Here is a 21,376-nt window from a genome sequence, read left to right as displayed (position 1 = left end):
AGGTTAGTACCTTTGGATACAGAACAAGTCAAAAGGTTACATACATAAGTACAGGCAATTTTAGCTTAAAAATTAATATAACTTAATTTTACATCATTCTCTATTTACATTGAAGTATTCATCTAAAGAGTAGAAGGAATGAGCTTGTAGATAATTCTTTAACTCTGATTTAAACTTTTTAGTATCATTGCCCAAGTTTTTAATACTTTGTGGCAGATTGTTGAACACTTTTATGCCAGTAAAGTAGAAAAGTCTCCTTCTTTCCTCCTACTTTTCTTCTCCTCACTTGTGAGTTTAATTGGCAGCATTTCATATCCGACTTTATTCATGTTCAGATCTCATCAAAATCAGTCTCACGGTTTCTCTATTTATGCTCTGTTCTTATGTTTTTCGTTTCTTTTTAAATTAGTTCTTCAGTTTGTCTGGTGACTGGGCCTTTCATTGCATGAAATGTCTTCCATCCACCTTGGAGTCACTTCCCTCTCAACAAACTTGCTCTAGCATTTCATAAATGTCAGTCACAATTTTCTGCAATGTCAGTAAAAGTAGTTTTTAAAAAAGACACTGTGCCAATAAAATACTCACTGCAGTCACAAATGATGCAGAGTCAACTGATGAGTAATGCAGTCCTATGATCCAACCTGCATCTCATCACTGTTTCAAGTTACTACTCAGAACATCTGCCTAGTTACTTATTGCCAGGCCTCATGCACCACAAGACACACACACATAAATCAGAATTGCAACAGCAACATTATTTTAATGTTCAGAAGTTAATAGAGGTTATAAACCTTTTATGTGACTACAGTGTAGTGCAGAGTATTTCAGTTCATGTCCCATAACATGCTGAATTAAAATGTGTAACTATACATTTATCAATAGTTCAAAAATTGTCATTATACAGCATCACATTTCTCAAATATCTTTTGACATAATTGTGGCCAGCGCTACTATTTTAACTTTTGAAAAGTTGTTGTAATTTTGATATGTTTCATGCTTAATTACATACATATACAATGTGAGATATTAAACTTTACTGTGCCACTGTGCTGTCTAGCACAGTATGTTACTGTGAGATTCAATGTACTCAAAGTAGCATGATGCTGTACAATACTCATGTCTTGGAGGAACACTAATGTCAGATACGGCCATTAAGGGGGCTGGCACTTCAGACTTTCAGAGTACTGAGTTTTAATCCCATTAAGAAATCAGGTACCTGGACCAAGGTTTCTGTAGTACTCATTAGACTCTCAAGGTGAAGAATGCTGCAATGGTATACTGAAGGAGTTCATCATTATTTTTTCTCCTATATCCATCCTAATTCATCGTTCAAATAGAACCATACCATAACACATATAGCTCACTGCTTTGTTAAGCATAATTAAATGACTGAAACCAATTAACCAGGCATGCTTGACACTAGATTGCCTGCTTATGCAATATGAATTTACTATGGAGAAACATATTTGCAAATTAAGTACAACAATGTGTGTTCATCATTAACTATTCATACTAAATGTTCTGGTCAAGTGATTAGCACTCCTGTTTGTATTCGGGAGGTATTCAATTCGAATCTAGGTCTGGAGGTTCAGTGCCCTATAGCAGTTCACTTCAGTTCTTCAGAACAAATATTGGGAAAGTATCTTAAGAAAGGACATCACTGCTTCCTTCTATATCTTTCCAAATTCATCATTCATAATTATCCTTTCATTCACACAAAATAACCTGCAGATAAAAGAAAATTTCATAAAATAAATGAAGAAACAAGATTCACTATTCACTGTTCTTAAGTTTCAGCCTACTGTCTCATGTTGCTGCTTGAAGACACCATTACACACACCCCACACCATTTTGTGTTGAAACAAAATGACAGTAATCCAGGCTCCTATACAGTCACTATGGCACATAGTGAGGAAATGGTTTTAATTCAGTAATCATCTGAAAAAGCTTTTACTTAAAGTTCTATCTGCAGAGTAGATATGAAGTGAATATCTGTACATTCTCCTCTGCCTGTAACATAGCCTTAGGCTTTCATATTCACACCAAATGTAGCAAATAAATGTTATCAGAGTCAGACTAATTTCTACAGCAAGTTAAAAACATATACTTTTTAATATTAAGACAATATCTGACTGGAAGTAAAATATATAAAAAAAATTGAATATGGGATGGGGATTTACTCTTGTCATGCAACACATTTGGATACAAACAGAACCTATAAGCAACTACTCTATATTTAAAGGCTGTGACTTGAGTCAGTCCTTCTCATGAACAATTACATAATCAGTAATCATTGCACAATATTACTACAGTTTCATATTGTGGCTGAAGAAGCTCTGGTTTCTACTGTGAGTAATGTCGACAGCTTTCCTCCCTTTCAGCAGCCAGTAATAGATTAGACACAGCCCACTGATCCTAGTAGACAGGTTGTGCAACGAGTCACAGTAATAATTAAACTGAAAGCTCTTTTATACTTTGGATACTAAAAATCAATGATTATACTCTGTAAGACCACACAGTGTCATAACCCACAAGACTAAAATTTAGTTTCAGTGACTTGTCAATCTCAAATCTCAGCAAAGATTTTGCCCTGTAACCCATCATAAAACAATTCTTACAGATACTGCAGCTTTTAAGAAACAACTGAGACTGTCCCGTGTGTACCAAATTAATATATTACTGAAACGAACTCACATCTTCCACTGTCCTGTTCATGCCTGCTACCGGGATCTTGGTTCTGTACACTGTTGACCCATGTTGGCCCAGATGATGATTTCTTGAGCAATGGACCACGCAAAAACACTGTGTCCACAGCTGATGAAGTCACTTGAAGGTGGCCACTGTTTTTCAGTTCCTGCTTCCGATCCAAAACTCTCTCGGATTTCACATAGAAGGCTTTTGACTCTTGCAACAGCTCCACGGCGCTTTTCCGTTTCACTGTTAGAAAAAAGAAACCATTATTTTAAATAAAAGATTTTGTAAGTACACAACCAGTGGCAAACTTGGTCTCTAAGCCATGCCATGTGGAAATACAAATGCATGACTTGGCAATACTAGCAGCCATAATCTCTCCCTTTTTTATGGCGATGCATGTACACAAGTACAGTTTTGTGCCTGTATATGAGCAGTGAATCTACCTGCTTACCTAGCCCAGCAGATGCAAGATTATGAAGTGGTATGGAAGTTACACAATGCATACAGCTGATTCCAATCAAAACATATAAAGCTCTCATTGAACAAAATAGATTGATTTTTTTTACATTCTTTCTGTTTTAGTGGTCCAGTGATGCACTTGCAGCCCGTCTGTTGCATTCCCCATTGCATAATAATATGCTATTAAAAATTTCAGCAATACAATAATTTGGTCAATACTCGTATTAAGGAAAACCTTAATATATGTCATGAACATGTGTCAACAATGAGTTTCTGGTGTAGAAAATTGTCAGTATGCGCAATTTTCATTCAACTTGCTTAGGCTTTCAGCTAGTAGTAAAATGTGATAAGTAGCACAATTAGAGCCCATATATAATACTAATAACAATAATAATTTCTGCAAATGAACATAAAAAACCAATATTGATAATAACCCAATATTATAACCTTCTAACTGGTTTTACTTTTCCTTCTAGATCCTACAACTGGAAAACAATATAAAATTACACAAAGAAAAAATCTGAAATAATGACAGCAACTCAGTGGTTACAGAATTTCATAATACTTTTAAAATATTAATGTGTAATTCTGAACTGTAACCGGCTGCGCTTTACTCCCCAGGAAAATTATTTAATTCCTGGTACTTATTTCTGTTAGAGGCTGAGTCGACCCCAGGGCCATAGTGTGGCTGGAAGGATTAGGTCAATTGAAAAAATCCAATTATCTCATCGAGACTTGAACCCGCGACCTACCGGCTTGTAGCATAGTGCCTCAACTAACTACGCTACCGCATGCCCCATTTAAAACATATTTCAAGTAATTTAAAAAGCATCTCAAATTGTGTGTGAAATTCTGAATTTATTGTTTCTTCAATGTCTCTCCTAGTATTGCATTCTGAGGTACACCAGAGATAGGTCACCATAAATGGGGAAGTGGCGTGAGAATGAATATAGATATAATTCTGGAGTTTCTGAATGTTCAAAGCACAAATAATAATTTATACACTGTTTAGCATAATAGCTGTTATACCAATTTTGTCTTGTATATGTATAATTTATTTCTTGCTTATTTCATCCCACAAGTTACTACCACTATGTTTTCGTCTTGCTGAAGCTGTTTCAAACGGACCTGCCTAATATAATGCAAAACAGACACATGCAAAATGAACTGCAAAGCCTTGTACTAATGTAATGTAGTATTCTGAAAGCTGATGTGCTGTATAAAGCATGTTTCCTGACACAGACTCAGTCATAGGTTTAACTCATTTTATTTGCCAAATATGAATTCTGAACTAACGTCTCCTGGCTTAGGAGAACTTGAATGATGTAATTCCATTTAAATTGGAACTTGACTCCCAAGCTAGGCTTAACACAAATTTCCTGAACAAGTTATGTCTCTGTAGTCCAAACTAGCACACAATCCTTCAAGATTTAATACAATTATGAACCTTTTTAATCTGATAAGCGACCATGAAGTAGAACAGGATTTCATCAAAATAAAGAAAGAAAATTACATTATATTCTAAACATGATAAAAAAAAACCAATGTGTTTGAATTTTTACTCACTGCTCTTCTGTAATCAGACATTACCATGCCTGCATCAGTGCATGTAATGTCAAGTGAGTGCTTGATATTAATCTGTCATTTCTGACATCAATACACATTTTAAAACTGTAAACATGAAGCATATACAAAAACACTGGTCTAAAGTGGGATTCTTATTGAACTTTAAACCAGTCCATTCACCACAAAATAAAATTCGCAAAATAACGCACTGAAGGGATCACATGTCTATTTGCCCATCTGTTTTGCAGCATGTTCACCTCCAAAACTACTATACCAGTTTCGATAGAATTTGTTACTAAGGATCGGCAATCAAAGTAATCTGATTAATTAAGTTTTGCACTATATTCGTCATTACCTCAGCTGATTGCAAAGCTCAAACCAACCTATCTATCTGTCTATTTATGCATCTACAGCCCTTTCTTGGGCCTTGTCTGCTTTTGGTTTTCTTAATCCTATACACAGTCGGTAGAACTCCTTGGATGGGGAATCAGCCTGTTGCGAGGCCTCTACCTATGCACAGAACAACACAAACACAGTATAAATGCACACAGACATCCATGTCTGGAGTGGGATTCGAACCCACGACCCCAATGTTTGAGTGAGAGAATACTGCTCATGTCTTAGACCATGCAGCCACCTAGATCAGCAAGCTCAAACCAAATTTCACCAAATTTATATTTAAAAAGAGTTCAGTGTACAAGAAGTATGTGGTATGTGATATATTATACAAGGGGGAATCAGTAAATGGATCACCAATTTATTTAAAATGTAAAACACATGATAATTGAACCTGGAAGAAACATACAATATATTTCTCAACATATCCCCCACCAACATCAATACACTTCTCCCATCTTTTTACCAATGTGTCAAAACTCACTGTAGAAGTCTTCTGACTGTTGTTACAGCCAATTCCGCACCTCTGTTTCATCATCTGCGACTTTCACACCTCCTTGAGAGAATTTTTGTTGGCCCAGTCGTGAAACACTTTAAGTGACAAGCACTTCCCAACGTAAATACAAAACATTTCTTTACGAATATCCTTTGCACTGAATCCTTTTGCACTCAAAAAACGCACAGCAGACCACGGGTCTTCTGTATTATACTCCTCAAGCATGGTAGCCATTTTGACTACTGAAACAGCCTCTGAACATGCTCATGCGCATCTGCTACCTACTAATCACATGATCATGTTCCGGTTTGCTACTCTACGGAATGCGAGCAAAGTACAGTGCATCGTCCCAACGTACCAGCCCAACTGTGAGGTGTGAAGTACTACATGCTACTGGGAATAGCATAAATACTGATTCACCAGCGAATAATGCAGGAGGGCATAATTCCCATCAAAACCCACCACCTACTATATTAAAATTCTGCATTGGATACTGTTCTGTTATATATAGTAACACTGTGTTCTCACAGGATCCTGCAATAAATGTTTTCAAACAGAATGTCACAACACATTCACTTGTTACTACATCAGCCATAAAACTTGTTTCTTCTGTTTATACCCCCCCCCCAAACTGTGCCTGTGGCTCTAGGTCAAGAAGGCGCTGGGAGTAATCGTTATAGGCAAGTAATAAATTGCATTCATGCTCAGGACTGATTTCAAAGAGCATTAGCACACAACAAACACAAAAAGGCATGTATTGAATGATATACAAAGGTCCTTTATAGGCCCTAAAGAGGGCTTCTGTAGTGTTGGCTTAAGACGAAGACTGATAGAGCGATCAGCTACAGCACAATTAGGAACAGGGTGAAATGTCACAGAACCATCAGTTTCTTAATGTCACGCCTGTTATCCCATCTGATCAGCTGCGATAAAATGAGAGGCTTTAATCAACTTATGTAACAGTTAATACAAGAATATGATATTGGTGGGAAAGCCAGAAGGAAAGAGGCCACAGGGAAGACTAAGGCGTAGGTGGGTGGACAATATTAGAATGGATCTTAGAGAAATAGGATGGGATGGTATGGACTGGATACATCTGGCTCAGGATAGGGACCAGTGGAGGGGTCTAGTGAACATGGTAATGAACCTTCGGGTTCCATAAAATGCTGGGAAATTCCTGAGTAGCTGCAGAATTGGCGGCTCCTCCAGAAGGGCTCAGCTCCATGAGCAAGTAAGTAAGCAAGTAAGTAATACGAGGAAGCTTATGATTTACTTGAGACAAAGACAAGAAGCTGGTAAGAGACAACATACAGAGTAGGCCTATAACAACTGTGAGCGGGCAGGTGGATTTAAAGACTATGTGCGCTTGTATAACAATTGTTATTTCGCAGTGCATAAACCATTCAGTAGTTCAGAGTACAGGTAAAGGTAAAGTTGTCCCTGTGCTTAACTAATGAAGCACTATGCCATGAAGGCGTATGGGAAGTGGACGTATAAATCCACATTTTCTTGAACTCGGCACTAGTTGGAGGTGAGTTCAGTAGTTCAAAGTACGTAACTATTCCGATAACAAAATCTGGGTTTCTGAATACTGTCATACTGTCCAGTCTATAAATCATGGACAGAACGAATAAGTGGTTAACGGCAGGGACGTTTATAAATAAAACAGGGAGCGAGTATCCTAAGTTGTACAGGAAGGTGAACTGAATTAGGGAAACTTTTACTGAAAATAGCAACAGCCTTCTTTTTCTTCTTGAGTGGCAAGGCAGAGTCTCCTGCTTTTGGGTTTCGGAATATTTTTGTACACAAGACTCTTTGAGCCAGGGATCGGCCGGTTGTAAGGCTCTACCTATAGAGGACAACGGAAACAGAAACAAAGACGCATATATCCATGCCTCGAGCTGGATTCGAACCCAAGAGTCCAGTGTTCGAGAGGTGGATGACAATACGTGCTTTAGTAAGCTACACCACTTAAATCGTCAATGATAAACTTAGATTCGATTTGAGATTCTCAATGCGGTGGCTATGGACGAGTTCTGTCTTTTACGATGAAACGCCGTGTAGTCTGGTAGAAATCTGCCGACGTTTCGGAGGAAAATACTGCCTCCATCTTTAGAATAAAGAGTAAGCTAAGACAGCAGCAAGCAAGAAGCTGAGTGAGCTACTCAGTTCACCGATTGCTTCTCTCTTGTAGTCTGGGGTTACTCTTCGATCTTAAGGACAGGGGACACGTTCCTCCGACACGTCGGTTCTCTTGAACAACTTAGCGTGATTAAAACGTAATGACTATAATCGACAGTCTGTTTTCTTTTGGATGGCAGTGAGAAGCCGCCGACTGTTCTACATGAAATTTGTGAACTGTGTACTTGTACTCTGCATGTAAAGGAACAGCAGATCCAGATGGTGCCGCGTAAGGTACGTTCGTGGAAGTTTTCGAGGTTGCGAGGAAACTTGACAAAAATAGATGGACTTACTGTAGGGCTATACATGTAACGTGGCCAGGAGGGGGAAGTGGGATGGAAACCTAAGTACATTTTGGAAAACTTTCAATAATACACTAAGCACGCCTGTCTTCTAGAACGTTTCCCATATCAGTTACCGATCATAAACCTTCTCTGAGATCTCTGTTTACGAAACCAAAATTTATGTGCGAGGGATGCAAATAGAAAACTATTTTCAACGTGTACGACGTAAGCCTAGAATTCCACAAGGCAGGGCAACAGCAGAAATTGATGTCAGTATGCTTTATTGAAGCAATGGTATCGGGTATGGAGACGAGTCTGCGAATGTCTTGTTACACCGAAATTCGCAATGGGCTAGACTTAGTTATGGTCAGGCTAGCTGGACCCACGTCTTCCGGACGTTTTTCATTTTGTTTCGGGCCTCGATATCACTGTCTGATCAACTGTGCTGATCAACTCTGAAAACTCTGTAATTTTTAAGTGGTCGCTGGGCCTATATGGGATTATTCAGATTAACACTGAGTCTGGTTTCAAACAAACTAAGTCAGATGTCATAGAGTTTTTCCCTTTATCTTCTGTTCTGCTTCAGCCTCTCAAATTGCGTAATATTTGTAGTTTCTATCAGTGTTTACTAGATGTGATGACATGAGCAGCTGTACAAAGCATGAAATCTAAATTCCATTTTGTGGGAATATGTTCCAGAATTCTTCGATTTCTAACAACTTCAACTATTGACGTTTTCAAGTTTCGCCATCTACTGGCATATTTCTATAAACTGGACCTCAGGCTAGCCGTAAGATGAAGGCAAAACAGACTTTTCGAATCCTAGTTTTCTGTCAAGTCTTAACTGCTGAAATGTCGATTTCTTCTAGGTTAGACAAACTTGTAGAATGCTGCCTTCTGGGATGTGGCGCGGTGTAGATATTGTGTTAACCGACGTTTCGGATGAACGTATCGCCTCGATCTTTATGTTATAAGAAATCCGCGAGTGATGAACCACCTTGATCAGGTGGCTGCAGTTCTTATAACCTGAAGATGGAGGCGATTCGTTCCTCCGAAACGTCGGTCAAAACAATATCTACACGGCGCCACATCCCGGAAGACAGCATTCTTCATAGTCACCGCCGTGAAAATCTCAAAGCTTACTTAGATGAACTTGTTGGCTATGCAAACGCTGTACAAATTTAAGTGGTTATCATCAATACGCATGTTCAGCTGAAAAGGGTGCAGACGGAAGAGATAGTGGGCCCACTTCCAGGTATAACTGAAGTGAACGAGAATGGCTCTTCTGAATCACTTGCGCAACAGTCGATGACGTCAGACAACCAACCCGACTTATGTTTTCTCACAGAAGTGTAACCGGGAAAGCACTGTGACGAGGCCAAAGCTAGTGGTTTTCTCTGGCCCAAGAAAATAAGTGTGGCCAAGTATCATTCAGTAGTGTCCCAGCATTCGCTTGGAACACTTACGGAAAACTACATCAGTAAGGATAGGCCCAAACGGTGCCTCCCTGTCAAGGACTTTGATCTGGGGAGGGGGGAAAAAAACAAGAACAACAACAACATATTTGGAAAGCGGTCCATGGTTTCATATGTCAGTTATACAGAGCCCTAAAAACAGTATTTTGGAATTTGCGGTAAAGGTTTGTAATGGCAAGAGAGGGAGTTGTTAAGCCTTCTGCATGAACAAACACGACATAAGCCATAAAGAGACATGTCTGATGAGGTATGAAGTTTAACGTGAGAGAAGCCAACTGTATGGCAAGATCACAAATTTTCTTCTTGCGTTGTGGGTGTAAGTTGCCAGTGCATTCTGTTCTGTAAATTTCTGTTTTACCACTTCTGGAATGTCAAGAACTGTAATTATCGCCTGTGGGAATTTTCTGGGAACAGAAATGTCTGCAAAAGCACTAGATACATCAGTATGAATCTACATGCTGCATGCACTTAGTACATTATCATGTTACACAGGTTCTACCTGCAAAACGGTACGTGTAAGGAATAAGCACAAAAACTATTTTTAGGTAAACACGTTCAAAAGTAAAAGTATACTATAAGTAAGTAAATAAGAAAACGGAAGGCTAATTGGATTGGTCTAGAGGGGCGGATAGAAGTGACCAGAAGACGAGGAAGAAGACGTAAGAAGATGCTGGATGACCTTGGGGACAGAAGAGGATATTTTAATTTTAAGGAGAAAGCTCTAGATCGCATCAAGTGGAGGAACTGTTTTGGAAGAGACTGTGGACCTGTCATCTTGACAGTTTACAGATGAATGAATGAAGTAAAAGCCTACGCTGATGAACATAGTACTAATATTCACATCCCCAAGATCTCAGTCATCTCGGAAAACAGTGGCAGTTCCGTTTAAATTCCTGGATATAGTCACTGCGTGAGGTAGCTGCTCCTTGACACTTACTGCTCCATGCCTAGCTCCCACATTGACGAGAAACTGCCCCATCTCAACGACACCCTTTCCAAATGTAGTTTCAAAGGATATGATATCCTTAGGAACACACTTTACTAGCTGCTTAGTCGCAAGAGATTTCAAATTTGAAGAAACTTCTAGTTTCTTAACCCCTGCTCTGAGATCAAACTGACGTTGTTTCGGCCAGTTTCACACTGTATTCTTCATGAGTTTCGAAGCTCCGGATTTAGGTCCTGTGTAGGAACACACTTTCTTATACATGAAATGCACTACTACATCTTCCAGTGTCAGGCGTGCCACATCATAGACTTCAGCTTTGCTTCCCGCACAAACTTCTATTCTCTTCGCACTATATATTCTCCATGGCCGCGCCACAGCTCAAGCGGTTAGTCCCTGGCTTCCCACCGGGGCGGTCCGGGTTCGATCACGGGTCAGGTCAAGTGGGATTTGTGGTGGATAAAGTGGCGCTGGGGCGGGATTTCTCCGAGTACTTCGGTTTCCCCTGCTAATTTTCATTCCACCAAATTCTCCATCATCATAATCACCCGGGGCAGGTACAATAGGCCAATCACTGGCCGCTGTGCCGAGTGGACCCATTTGGACTCCACATCCCACTAAGGGAAATTAAATATATATTCTACATGGTGACACAGTGAGGCGTTCTGTTGGGCTCAGGGATGCGAGAATGTGAAGTATGGGCGAAAGTAGTGTTACCCCATACTGCCATTTCCAAGCACCGAATGACACAAACACATGCCCGTAAACGTGCCCACGCAATTACAGACAAAATAAACTGTCACTACCAAATTTTTGTCTTCGGCTGATTATAAAACGCTCGTCTCAACACTAAAACACTATAATTAATTACAGTTGCTTATTATTCGCAATCCACGCTTATATCCAATTCTAATCCGCCGTGAACATACTGTTGTAGATATCTGCATCCGCTATAGGGATTATGAATTTAAAAAATAAAATACAAAAATAGATACATAAATTCGTTGTGCTAGTTTTTACCGATAATGTTTCCAGTGTCCATTCTGCAAGCCACAAGATCAGTGCATTGTCAGTAGCCTATAGATACACCTGAACGTCGTGAGCAGTAGCCTCTGCACAGTTCAGAAATGCGTTAACTTTTGGCCGCTGTTTATGTTTGCGGGCACATATCAAGAAGGTCAATCAATATGTCCTCTAACAGTAGCAATGACCAATGACATCGCCATATACCGGTGATGTATCTCACAATTCCATACATTTCAAACCCCGAGTCAAAATCTAAATGTTCGCTTACTCAGCAATTAATAATAGCATGCACTTACTCACTGCCTTATAACAATAATGGCTGCCATTCTCCATCAATAGGACTCACAAGCAGAACATCTGTACGTCGCTTCGCATTTTTGCTTGTCTATAAAACCGGGATTAACGGTCGTGGGGATCCGCTGCGCTGACCACGTGACACCCTCTATCCACAAAAGTTGGCACTAACTTCGCCGACAAGCGGCGGTAGCTCGGTCGGTATAGTTCGCTTGCGGACTACAGGCTACGGAGTTATTCACATTTCTGGCAGTTCACTTCCAAATTTCGTGTCACGTTAGGATCTTCGTCAACAGTTCCTCCATTTCTTATATCCCAAACAGTTATGCGAGCCGGGTATTACTGTGGCAACTGCAGATGAAATAAAAGACGTAAGACATTCCAAAATGAATAAAATGTGTAATTCCAAACAAACCCGCTTTTACAGCTAATTCAGAGATTCAGAATCATGACATGGAAGTAACCTTGGATCAGCTTAGTGCAGACTCAATTTAATATTATCTTTCCATACACGAACAAATTTCCAACATAGCCTCTTCCCTGATTATTTCCGAACTACGTGTAAAATTCGTTATTATAACTTAATGTTCTCCTTTAAAGATTTAATACATTTTTGGAAATAAATGTTTCCGTTAGAAAATATTATCTTACATAGGCCTGCGAGTACCTCTGTACATTAATACTAATTAATGGCTTCCTCGTCTTCTTCTGTTTGCTGCGAGAGAGAAGCGAAGTGCGAAACTGATTCTTTGTATTCCGTCATATAAGCGACACTTTTTGTACTGAAAACATTACTCTAATATTTTTAATATGAAACATTATTTACTTCTTGGCAAATTACACAGGCACGGCCCCGCTTAAAGTCATTCAATTTTCTAATTTTATGGCTATTATAAAGAATAAGTAGTTCACAGGAGAAACGAAAAATTTACGTAATGAGGAGCTTCATACTATGTTCAGCCAAATATTATGAGGATCATATAAAGGAAGAGGAGATGGGTAAAGTTGTCCTTGTATATAGGAAGAAACAGAGATAATAATAAAATGATCTTAAAGCAAAGTGTTAAGGAGTGAACCGGATTCAAGTGGTCCAGCACTCGGTGCAGCGGCAGGCTCTTGTGAACACGATAATGAACTTTCGGGTTCCAGAAAATGCCGGGAACTGATGTACCAGTTAAGAAACTATCGTCTCGGCAAGGACTTGTTTCGTGGAACTAATAATTCAATTCAGTTCAGTTCTTTGTTTATTTACGTGCTGGACTCAACAGCCAGGAACCAATTATACAGACAGCACGAATATAAAGAGGCCAAAACAAACACATGGACAAAAAACAATAATAAATTGGAGACTCCTAAACTATTTCAGGTTATTTAAATTTAAACTCATATTTCCAAAAATATCTATCCACTAATAAACTGCATTAGCACCCGAAGCACACCCAGCTGAAGGAGCAACTGAATATAAAAACGTCCCATGTCGTTACGTATGTTTCGAGCAGGAAAATGAACGCCGACAGTTTCAAGAACCGACGGTCAACGTTTAACATCATTGTAAATACTTATTACAATAAAACATCTGAATGACAACACCTGGTATGCAGGGATTGTAAATTTGACTTATCTAACAATTTATCATAATGACAATGAAATACTTTGGACAAGTCTACTCTGGCAAAGGGCTGCGTATGCGCTCAAGTTTACTGTAGTCAGTGAGGGAAAGCGGCCTCCGTAGTCTAGGGGCAACGTTCCCACCTCATGACTCAAGGTAGGCGGGTTCAAACCCGGCGGAGGTCGTGGAATTTTTAAGGGCGGAAAAATTCAGGGAACAAGTCCTCCGGGAGGGACTTTAAGCCGTGGTTCCCGTGTCGTAGATTTACGGCACGTAAAAGATCTGAGCAAAATTAGGCAACAATTTCCCGCCCAAGTAGTTTCCAAAGCCACTGGTAGATGGGGGAAATATCAGGTACCGACGGCCGACCTCGTTGGCTGACAGTAGAAATTAAAGGGGGACGCACAATGGACCAATAACCGGTCTAAGTGCATGGGGAAACCCACCCCCTCTAATAATAATAATAATAATAATAACTGTGAGGGAACAGTGGCACACACAGTTTGAGACCTAACCAAAGCGAAGTATATTCATAAGCACCTCAACAATTTTACTGCACGTGAAAAAGGAAAATCCACATAGGGATAACAGTGAAGCTTACGGTCAATCCTTAACACAATCGCTTCACAATATAAGAAAATTTCCAAGATCATAATGATAATTTAGTGTAGTCGTTTTCCTCGTGATGGAAATAGCTCTTTGGTAAGGTTAAGCTTCACAGAACTAGTCGAAAAGCAATTACGCACACAATCAACATCCGACGGGAAATGTAAAGAGTCATTAAGTGACTTAAGAGTCCGAAAAACTGTAAGATCATCAGAAAAGAAAGTTATTCTGAATGATTAATCCATCCATGCAACCATCCGTCCTTCGGCCCGTCTGTCCTTCCGACTGTCTATTTATCTAACTATTGCTGTTGCTCCCGCTTGGAGCACAGGGTATCCGTGAAACGCTTCGTTTCACTTCAGTTTCTTCATCTTAGGCGGTCGGGAGGTCTCCTTGGACGAGGGATCAGCCCGACGCAAAGCCGCTACCCACACAGAATTACACAAAAATAGAATAAACGCAAAAGTCCATGTCTTGAGAGGAACCCGCGATCCTAGAGTTCGAGCGAGACAAGACATTTTCATGCCTTAGACCACGCGGCCAGAATTACCTCACACACTGTATAAAAATATCAGAAATAAATGGTCCCGAAACTGGCCCCTGAGGTATTTCTGACAACACTAGACGACGACAGTACACCAGAAATACGTACACAATACTCTGTTTGTCACATAACTGCGAACCCCGTTTAAATAAGAGAGAGACAATCCATAAATATTAAGATAATGGACAAGCAGTTCATGTGGAATATGCCGATAACATTATCAAAGTCAAAATGAGCAGAATCGGTTTGAACCTGCTTGGCTTTAGTCCGCAAGTGAACTATACCGATCGAGCGACCGCCGCTTGTCGGCGAAGTTAATGCCAACTTAGCGGATGGGCATTGCCTAGGACTTTTTTGTATTTACAATAGTTTTTCTATAATAAAAAATCCCTTGGCCGTTAATTTCGGTTTTCTAGACCGGAGCCGCTACTTTTCCATTTAAGTAGCTCCTCAATTATACTCATGAAGCTGAGTGGACCCCGTTCCATACCCTCTACTTCTCAGAAAATATGGTAGCGCCGGGAATCGAACCCGAGACCTCTGGATCTGTAGCCAGGAACTCTGACCACTAGACCACAGAGGCGGTTTAAACTAAAAGGTTTACAAAATCAAGAAAGGTACCTAAACTGGTAACAGCAGATTTCGAGTCGCTGAAATCATGCTGAGAAGAGCTAAGCTTAGGTTTCAAAAAAAAAGGGTGAGAAACGTGATGTATACTCGAGAACCCTGGAATAATTAGAAATATCTACGTGTCTGTAATCACAAACAAGGGAATGTTTATATTTTAAAAAAAAAGGTACAACTGCTACCTGCTTCCACAAGTTAGGAAAAGTATTCTGAGATAAACTAAGATTAAAAATAAATTTGAGAGCACGCATGACAAATTCAAGACAGCCCTTTACAATGAAACTCGGCATATTACAGGTATTAAGTCCGGCTGATTTTGATGACAATAATCATACTACATCATTCTGGATATCAAGGTTAGAGATGGGAGCTGAAGATAAAAGTTCCACACTCTGACCGAAAGAAGAAAAGGTTCCAGAATCCAAACTGCTATGAACAGATTGAATACGTTTTGAAAAAAAAAAACCCTCAGCTATATCTCAAGGTTTACAAAAACATATAAATAAATAAAACAGAAATCATCAACTTAAAGCTAAAATAAATCAGCATCCTTTTCCCTTAATTTAGACAGGAGCTTCCGAAATTACTTAGGATGAGATTTTAAATTTTCGCCAACGGATCTGAGCCAGCGAAAACTGTCAGACTTGGTGGTTGTTTTTAAGAAGTTTACGGTAGAAAGAGAGTTTGTCAAAAAACAGCAAGTTTTAAACTTCTTAAAAGACCCATAAAGGAAGGTAAAACAATCCCTGTAGGAGGCCGTGAAGGCCCATAGAGTTGTGAGACTCCACGTTTTCTAGACAATCGGGTCACAGATGGCGGTGAGGCTGTCAGCCTTATACGCCGGTCGGCAGTCCTTCACCCCACAGGAGACCTGATATTCCTTTCTGTTAGAGGCTGAGTCGACCCCAGGCCATAATGCGACTGGAAGGATTAGGTCAATTGAAAAATCTAATGACCTCATCGGGAATCGAACCCGCGACCTTCCGGCTTGTAGCATAGTGCCTCAACCAACTACGCTACCGCATTTCCCCCTTAAAAGGCTAATAAAATATTTTTTCGATGCAAAATTTTAATTTTCCAGAACACCAAGGAGGATATTCACGCTTCTTTATTTACCCAGAGGGAACAGCTAAATCCACGGCTTGGGTTACAGTGGAAGTTCATCTGCTGACGACAGCATGAACAGACATTTCATTATATAGGAAAGACCGGTCATAAGCAGATGGCGCATTGTGTAGAAATACGTAGTCCCCAGTGGAAGTTATTTTAAAAGAAAATTAAAATCGTGGCCAGATACATTCAATGACGAAACCATAATGTTAAACAAGACCGTTTTGAGAAAAACAATCGAAAATCAACAAAATTAATAAAAATTAGTTTAAGCAAACTGCTGCCGCTGTCAAGATAATTACATTGATTTCAGCCAAGAAAACAAGTGGCAAAATGAGTCGCTACAGAGACTAGGCTACAGACTGGACGGCCGGGGTTCGATTCCCAGCAAATGGGAGTTTTCCCTTCTCCATAACCTCAAGACCAATTCTGAGGACCATCCAGCCTCCCACCCAATGGGTACTAGAGGTGGGTTCCATGGGGTAAAGAGGCCGGAGCGTGAAGCTGATCGCTCATTTCCATCTAGTACCAAGGACAAGAATGGTGGAGCTATATACTTTTATTCGCCCATGTCTTCATAGCATAGTGCTTAATTAATTAAGTACAGGGACAACTTTACCTTTCTTTATACCTTTTCATTTTAGTATAAGAGGGGAGTTAAGGAATTGCGAATCATAGCCCTAATCAAGGCAAAGGTCACTAAAATTACCAAGGATACGTTAATTTGGAGTATCCAACATATTGTGACGTGCTACCTGAAAGCCAGACTTATTACACCCATCGCTACGCAACGGGCAATAAGAACACATGCTACCTAGGAAACTGCCTACCCAACAGAGGCTGTATTGTTGAATTCCGGAGGCACCGGATATTCCAGCTAACAGCGAAATTGAATTCAGAGGACCAAATCAGTTCGTATCCGTCTACAGCAAGAGTCTGTCCAGCTTCGAAGAACGAAGAGCCAAGACGCTCCACCGAGATATCGATGCACGTGTAGCAGTGAAGAGAAAACGTCTGGAGGCGTTATAAGTGCGAATAATTGTATTAGGGAGTGTAAAGAGTGATTGTCCAATAAACATATTCGTCCAAATCCGAGACCCACACATTTCTTATCGCGTTGCCTAGGAAACACGCGACAATATTGTCTAAAAAATTATGTATTAATAATGCCAATTTTAACATAACGCGAAAAATAATAATTGCGAATGAGAAGGTTACGATCATCAGTCATTGCAACTTCCATCCATACACATCCACCGAAACCAGAAATAGAGATAAATACCCCTCCACCGTGTAATTTTGTGTCACAAGCCCTGTCAGCATGATATACAGCACACATTTCTCGAAATAAACAGGAGATTGGAGAGTGATTCAGTTGACCATATAATTCTACAAACAAAAGAACTGGACCATTTAATCCCATGACCACGAATATTTTGATAAAAAACAATTAACTATTTTGATCGACAACAGAAGGAGATAAAGTCATCACACGGTGCATTAAGAACTGCCTTCATCTGTCTCATCACCACACTTGGGGCTAGTAGAAGCTGCTTGGTTCATACAGAATACAGGTGCACCAACTACAGTTAGAACCGGATCTTTGGGAGAATACATTTGGTCTAGATTTAACCGCTCGTAAAACGGACCTATCAAGAAACTTCTTGGCCATGGTTTTTTATGCTAGTGAGGTGGGACTAAGTCCCTTGTACTGGGCCACTTCTGGCTTATTGTACCAGCCCCAGATGATAGGTGAGGATGATTGTGGAGCAATTGGTGGAATGAAGATTGGCAGGGGAAACCGAAGTACTCGGAGAAAACCTGCCCCAGTGCCACTTTGTCCACCACAAATCCCACTTGACCAGATCCGGGATCGAACCCGGGCCGCCACGGTGAGAAGCCAGCGACTAACCGCTTGAGCTATGGCGCGGCCCTTGGCCATGTTCCTGTGTTATTAATTAATGCCAAATCTTCCTCGATTGAGGCAACATGAAAGGAGGCATGCGACTGTAAGTCTGTGGCAAGTGAGCGCCGTTAATATTAACTGCTCAAGAACAGCATTTCAAACGTCCTTCGCCGAAACATCTGAAGAAAAACGCGACAACATCTCAATACTTTTGGTGACGACGAGGAGACAGGAAACGCTCCTTACTCCAATCACTGGAGTTCTATTTTTCATAACAGAGGTGCTAAGGATTTGTTTTGATTTCATTCGTCTGATGATGACGGTAACGAAACCTTTGGATTGTAAGGCTGAAAACCCACTGACGCGACTAGTCGCGAGCGGCTAGCCGCTCTTTGTCGCGCGCGTCCGTTAGTTGTACATATTAGGCGTGCGACAGCTCTGCCGCCTGTGTGCCGCGTTCCAAAACTTAACCGCGCGCGGTTCATAAAAGCAATACAAATAACGGCCGCAATCGACAACACTCGACAAACCGCGCGCGGCTTGTCGCATCAGTGGGTTTTCAGCCTAAGGGTCTGCTGTAGCATCATCTCAGACTTTCGGATGTGGGACGGCAGAGGAACTGCCGCAGCAGAACTGGAGGCAGACAGAACGGATGACTCAGGTGCTCTAGGTACCCGAGCTGCGGCTGACGACCTGTGTGGACTGATGACGACACCCCTGTAAGACTTGGTAACCGAGAAGCCAATGACCACGATGCAAATTGCTCCTTATTCTTATATTGGGACGGGATCCCCAAAAGGGCGGTCAAGAAGACACAAATAATTAATATCTTGTTTCAAGACAGCGTTGTCACTGCTAGGACATGGAACCTGGGCAATTCAGTGAACATTCGAGTAAGCACTCAAACCATGTACATAGCGGCCTGTATATTCAATCAGGGAGGGGAAAATTTGTTGCCTCGCCGGAGAAAAAAAAAACACTTTTTTAACAGATATCAGAAGCACGAACACTGATGAGGATGATTATGAAGATGATGATAACAGTAATAATGATGACGATAATACATTAAGGACTGCAGCCACAGTTAATATGTTAAAAGCAGTTACTATATAATGGAGAAATTTTCTGTCTAACGCTAGCGATCAAATTCCTATATATCAACTTCCGAAAAGCGAGCTTCAAATACATCCTTATTGCACAATTGTGTTCACCTTTCAAATACACCGACAAAAATTTCAGTCCGAAATAAAAAATAATGAACGCGGGATATGATCAAACAGGGGTTGACGTCCCCCTCTCAATTAAATTATCGACGTGATGACGCAAAGCAACGCCTTTACATTCAGCGCGAACATGTACACGACTGGAACTCAGAACGTCACTCACCAATCACAGCAGACTGAGCTGTTTCGGTAAAGTTCGAGTGCACATATGTGACACCGGTATGCATATCACATTGCTCTAATGCATTCTGACGAGAAGCTGGAAGCTACACGCTTGCATTATCGGATTTAGCCACTGATATTGACCGTCCAAGTTCTGTACTGGATTTCGTGTCCTGATCTGTCGTCATTCAGTAACCACGCGGCGGCAACTCTAACTCATCACATTCAAAATAAATCCTAAATCAACGATAGTTTTATAAGAAAAGAACGCAAACACTAACCGCCAACCGGTTTCACTCCGGGTTTTGCTATCTAAAATTGTAGTGGTACAATCGTCACCTAATCGCAAATAATGGTACAATACTGGCTGAAGAAGCGCCGACAAGCAAAATGTATTTTCTTTTGTAACAATAAGGGTCGCGTTTCTCTCACAATAGAACCATACTCCGCACTGGCCTGAGAAGCAGACTACTATATGCATCTTACTCTTCATGACTATTGTGGATCTGACCAAAAAATGGGTGGAATATATATCTGGTACGCGTCTATCCTGAAGTTGACAGCAGCATGTTCCTAAGCGTTCATAAAGATCCATCAGACAATACAATATTACATTCCAAAAGACATTAATCTGCAGGTAGAATATAATTTCATACTGTATTCCGAATGAAGTGTTATGGTCGGAACAGTTGAATCAATCAGTCATTTTTGATTTGTTTCATTCTGGTCCGTCACAATAACAATTACAAATTATAAATCACTCCGTCCAATGTGACCTGTAAGTTTTTTACTACATAAAAACTTAACACCCTTACATGTTTCGGTCTCTGTGGACCATCTTCAGAGGGCAAACATCACTACAAATAGGAAACCACTATCACATAATTTGTTTACACGTAAAGTACGTACACTTATATGTTACACTACACAGTACACAGAATAGTACATTTCACAACCACAGCAGTTTCCTGGGAATGTAAGTTTTTAAAAAATTGTATAAAATTCCTTGATGCTAATTAAAAGTTTTTTAGATTGTCAATAATTAAATTTCGTAAACCATGCAGGCTCGTGTTCGTCCTCCCATCGTCTCTCTTATATGGGGCAGATATTGTGCCACCTGGCTATCTTGATGTGGAGGTTCTGCAAATATATTATGGGTATTTTACTATTTCAATGTACATACATCAAAGAATAAACGAACACCTAAAATTAAAATACGAGTACATCACTAACATAATACATTTTGCAAAAAACATAAGAAACTTAAAACTAAACGCAAATCATAAACTACTAACATTGGATATTAAAGACCTATACGTTAATATCCCAATCGGTGATACCCTTCTTGTAACCCATAAACTACTTAAGGATAGTCACATGGACAAAAGCATTATAAAAGAAATAATGTCCATACTCACACTGATATTGAACCAAAATTATTTCGAATATAACGGAAAATATTATAAACCAAGAACAGGCGTAGCCATGGGCTCCCCCATATCGAATACAGTGGCAGAAATCTTCCTTCAAAACATGGAACAAAGCAGAATAAAACATCTGCTGGAAGATGAGAAAATCAAATACTACAACAGATATGTAGACGACATCTTCATAATATATCATCACACAAAAATAACTCCCCAATGCATCCTCGAACAGTTCAATAGACAACATAAAAACCTACAATTCACAATAAACGAAGAAGTAAACAACCAAATAACCTACTTAGACTTAAACATAACTAACAGAAATGGACATATAGAAATGGAAATATA

General features: G+C 40.1%; 1 protein-coding gene across 3 annotated transcripts in view; it reads right to left on the bottom strand.

Moving 5' to 3' along the window:
• The window catches only part of LOC111871698 (putative uncharacterized protein DDB_G0290521), a 270,586-nt gene that overhangs the window by 25,215 nt on the left and 223,995 nt on the right, over positions 1 to 21,376 (bottom strand). For all 3 annotated transcript variants that reach the window (XM_033754361.1, XM_023864965.2, XM_023864966.2), the window contains one exon: positions 2,695 to 2,937. In XM_033754361.1, the coding sequence (XP_033610252.1) occupies positions 2,695 to 2,937 (243 nt within the window). The remainder of the gene's footprint in view (positions 1 to 2,694; positions 2,938 to 21,376) is intronic.

The sequence above is a fragment of the Cryptotermes secundus genome, unplaced genomic scaffold (assembly GCF_002891405.2).
Source record: "Cryptotermes secundus unplaced genomic scaffold, Csec_1.0 scaffold299, whole genome shotgun sequence".
Lineage (NCBI taxonomy): Eukaryota > Metazoa > Arthropoda > Insecta > Blattodea > Kalotermitidae > Cryptotermes > Cryptotermes secundus.
The sequence above is the reverse complement of the archived record's forward strand: the minus strand, read 5'-3'. Positions and strand labels throughout refer to the sequence as shown.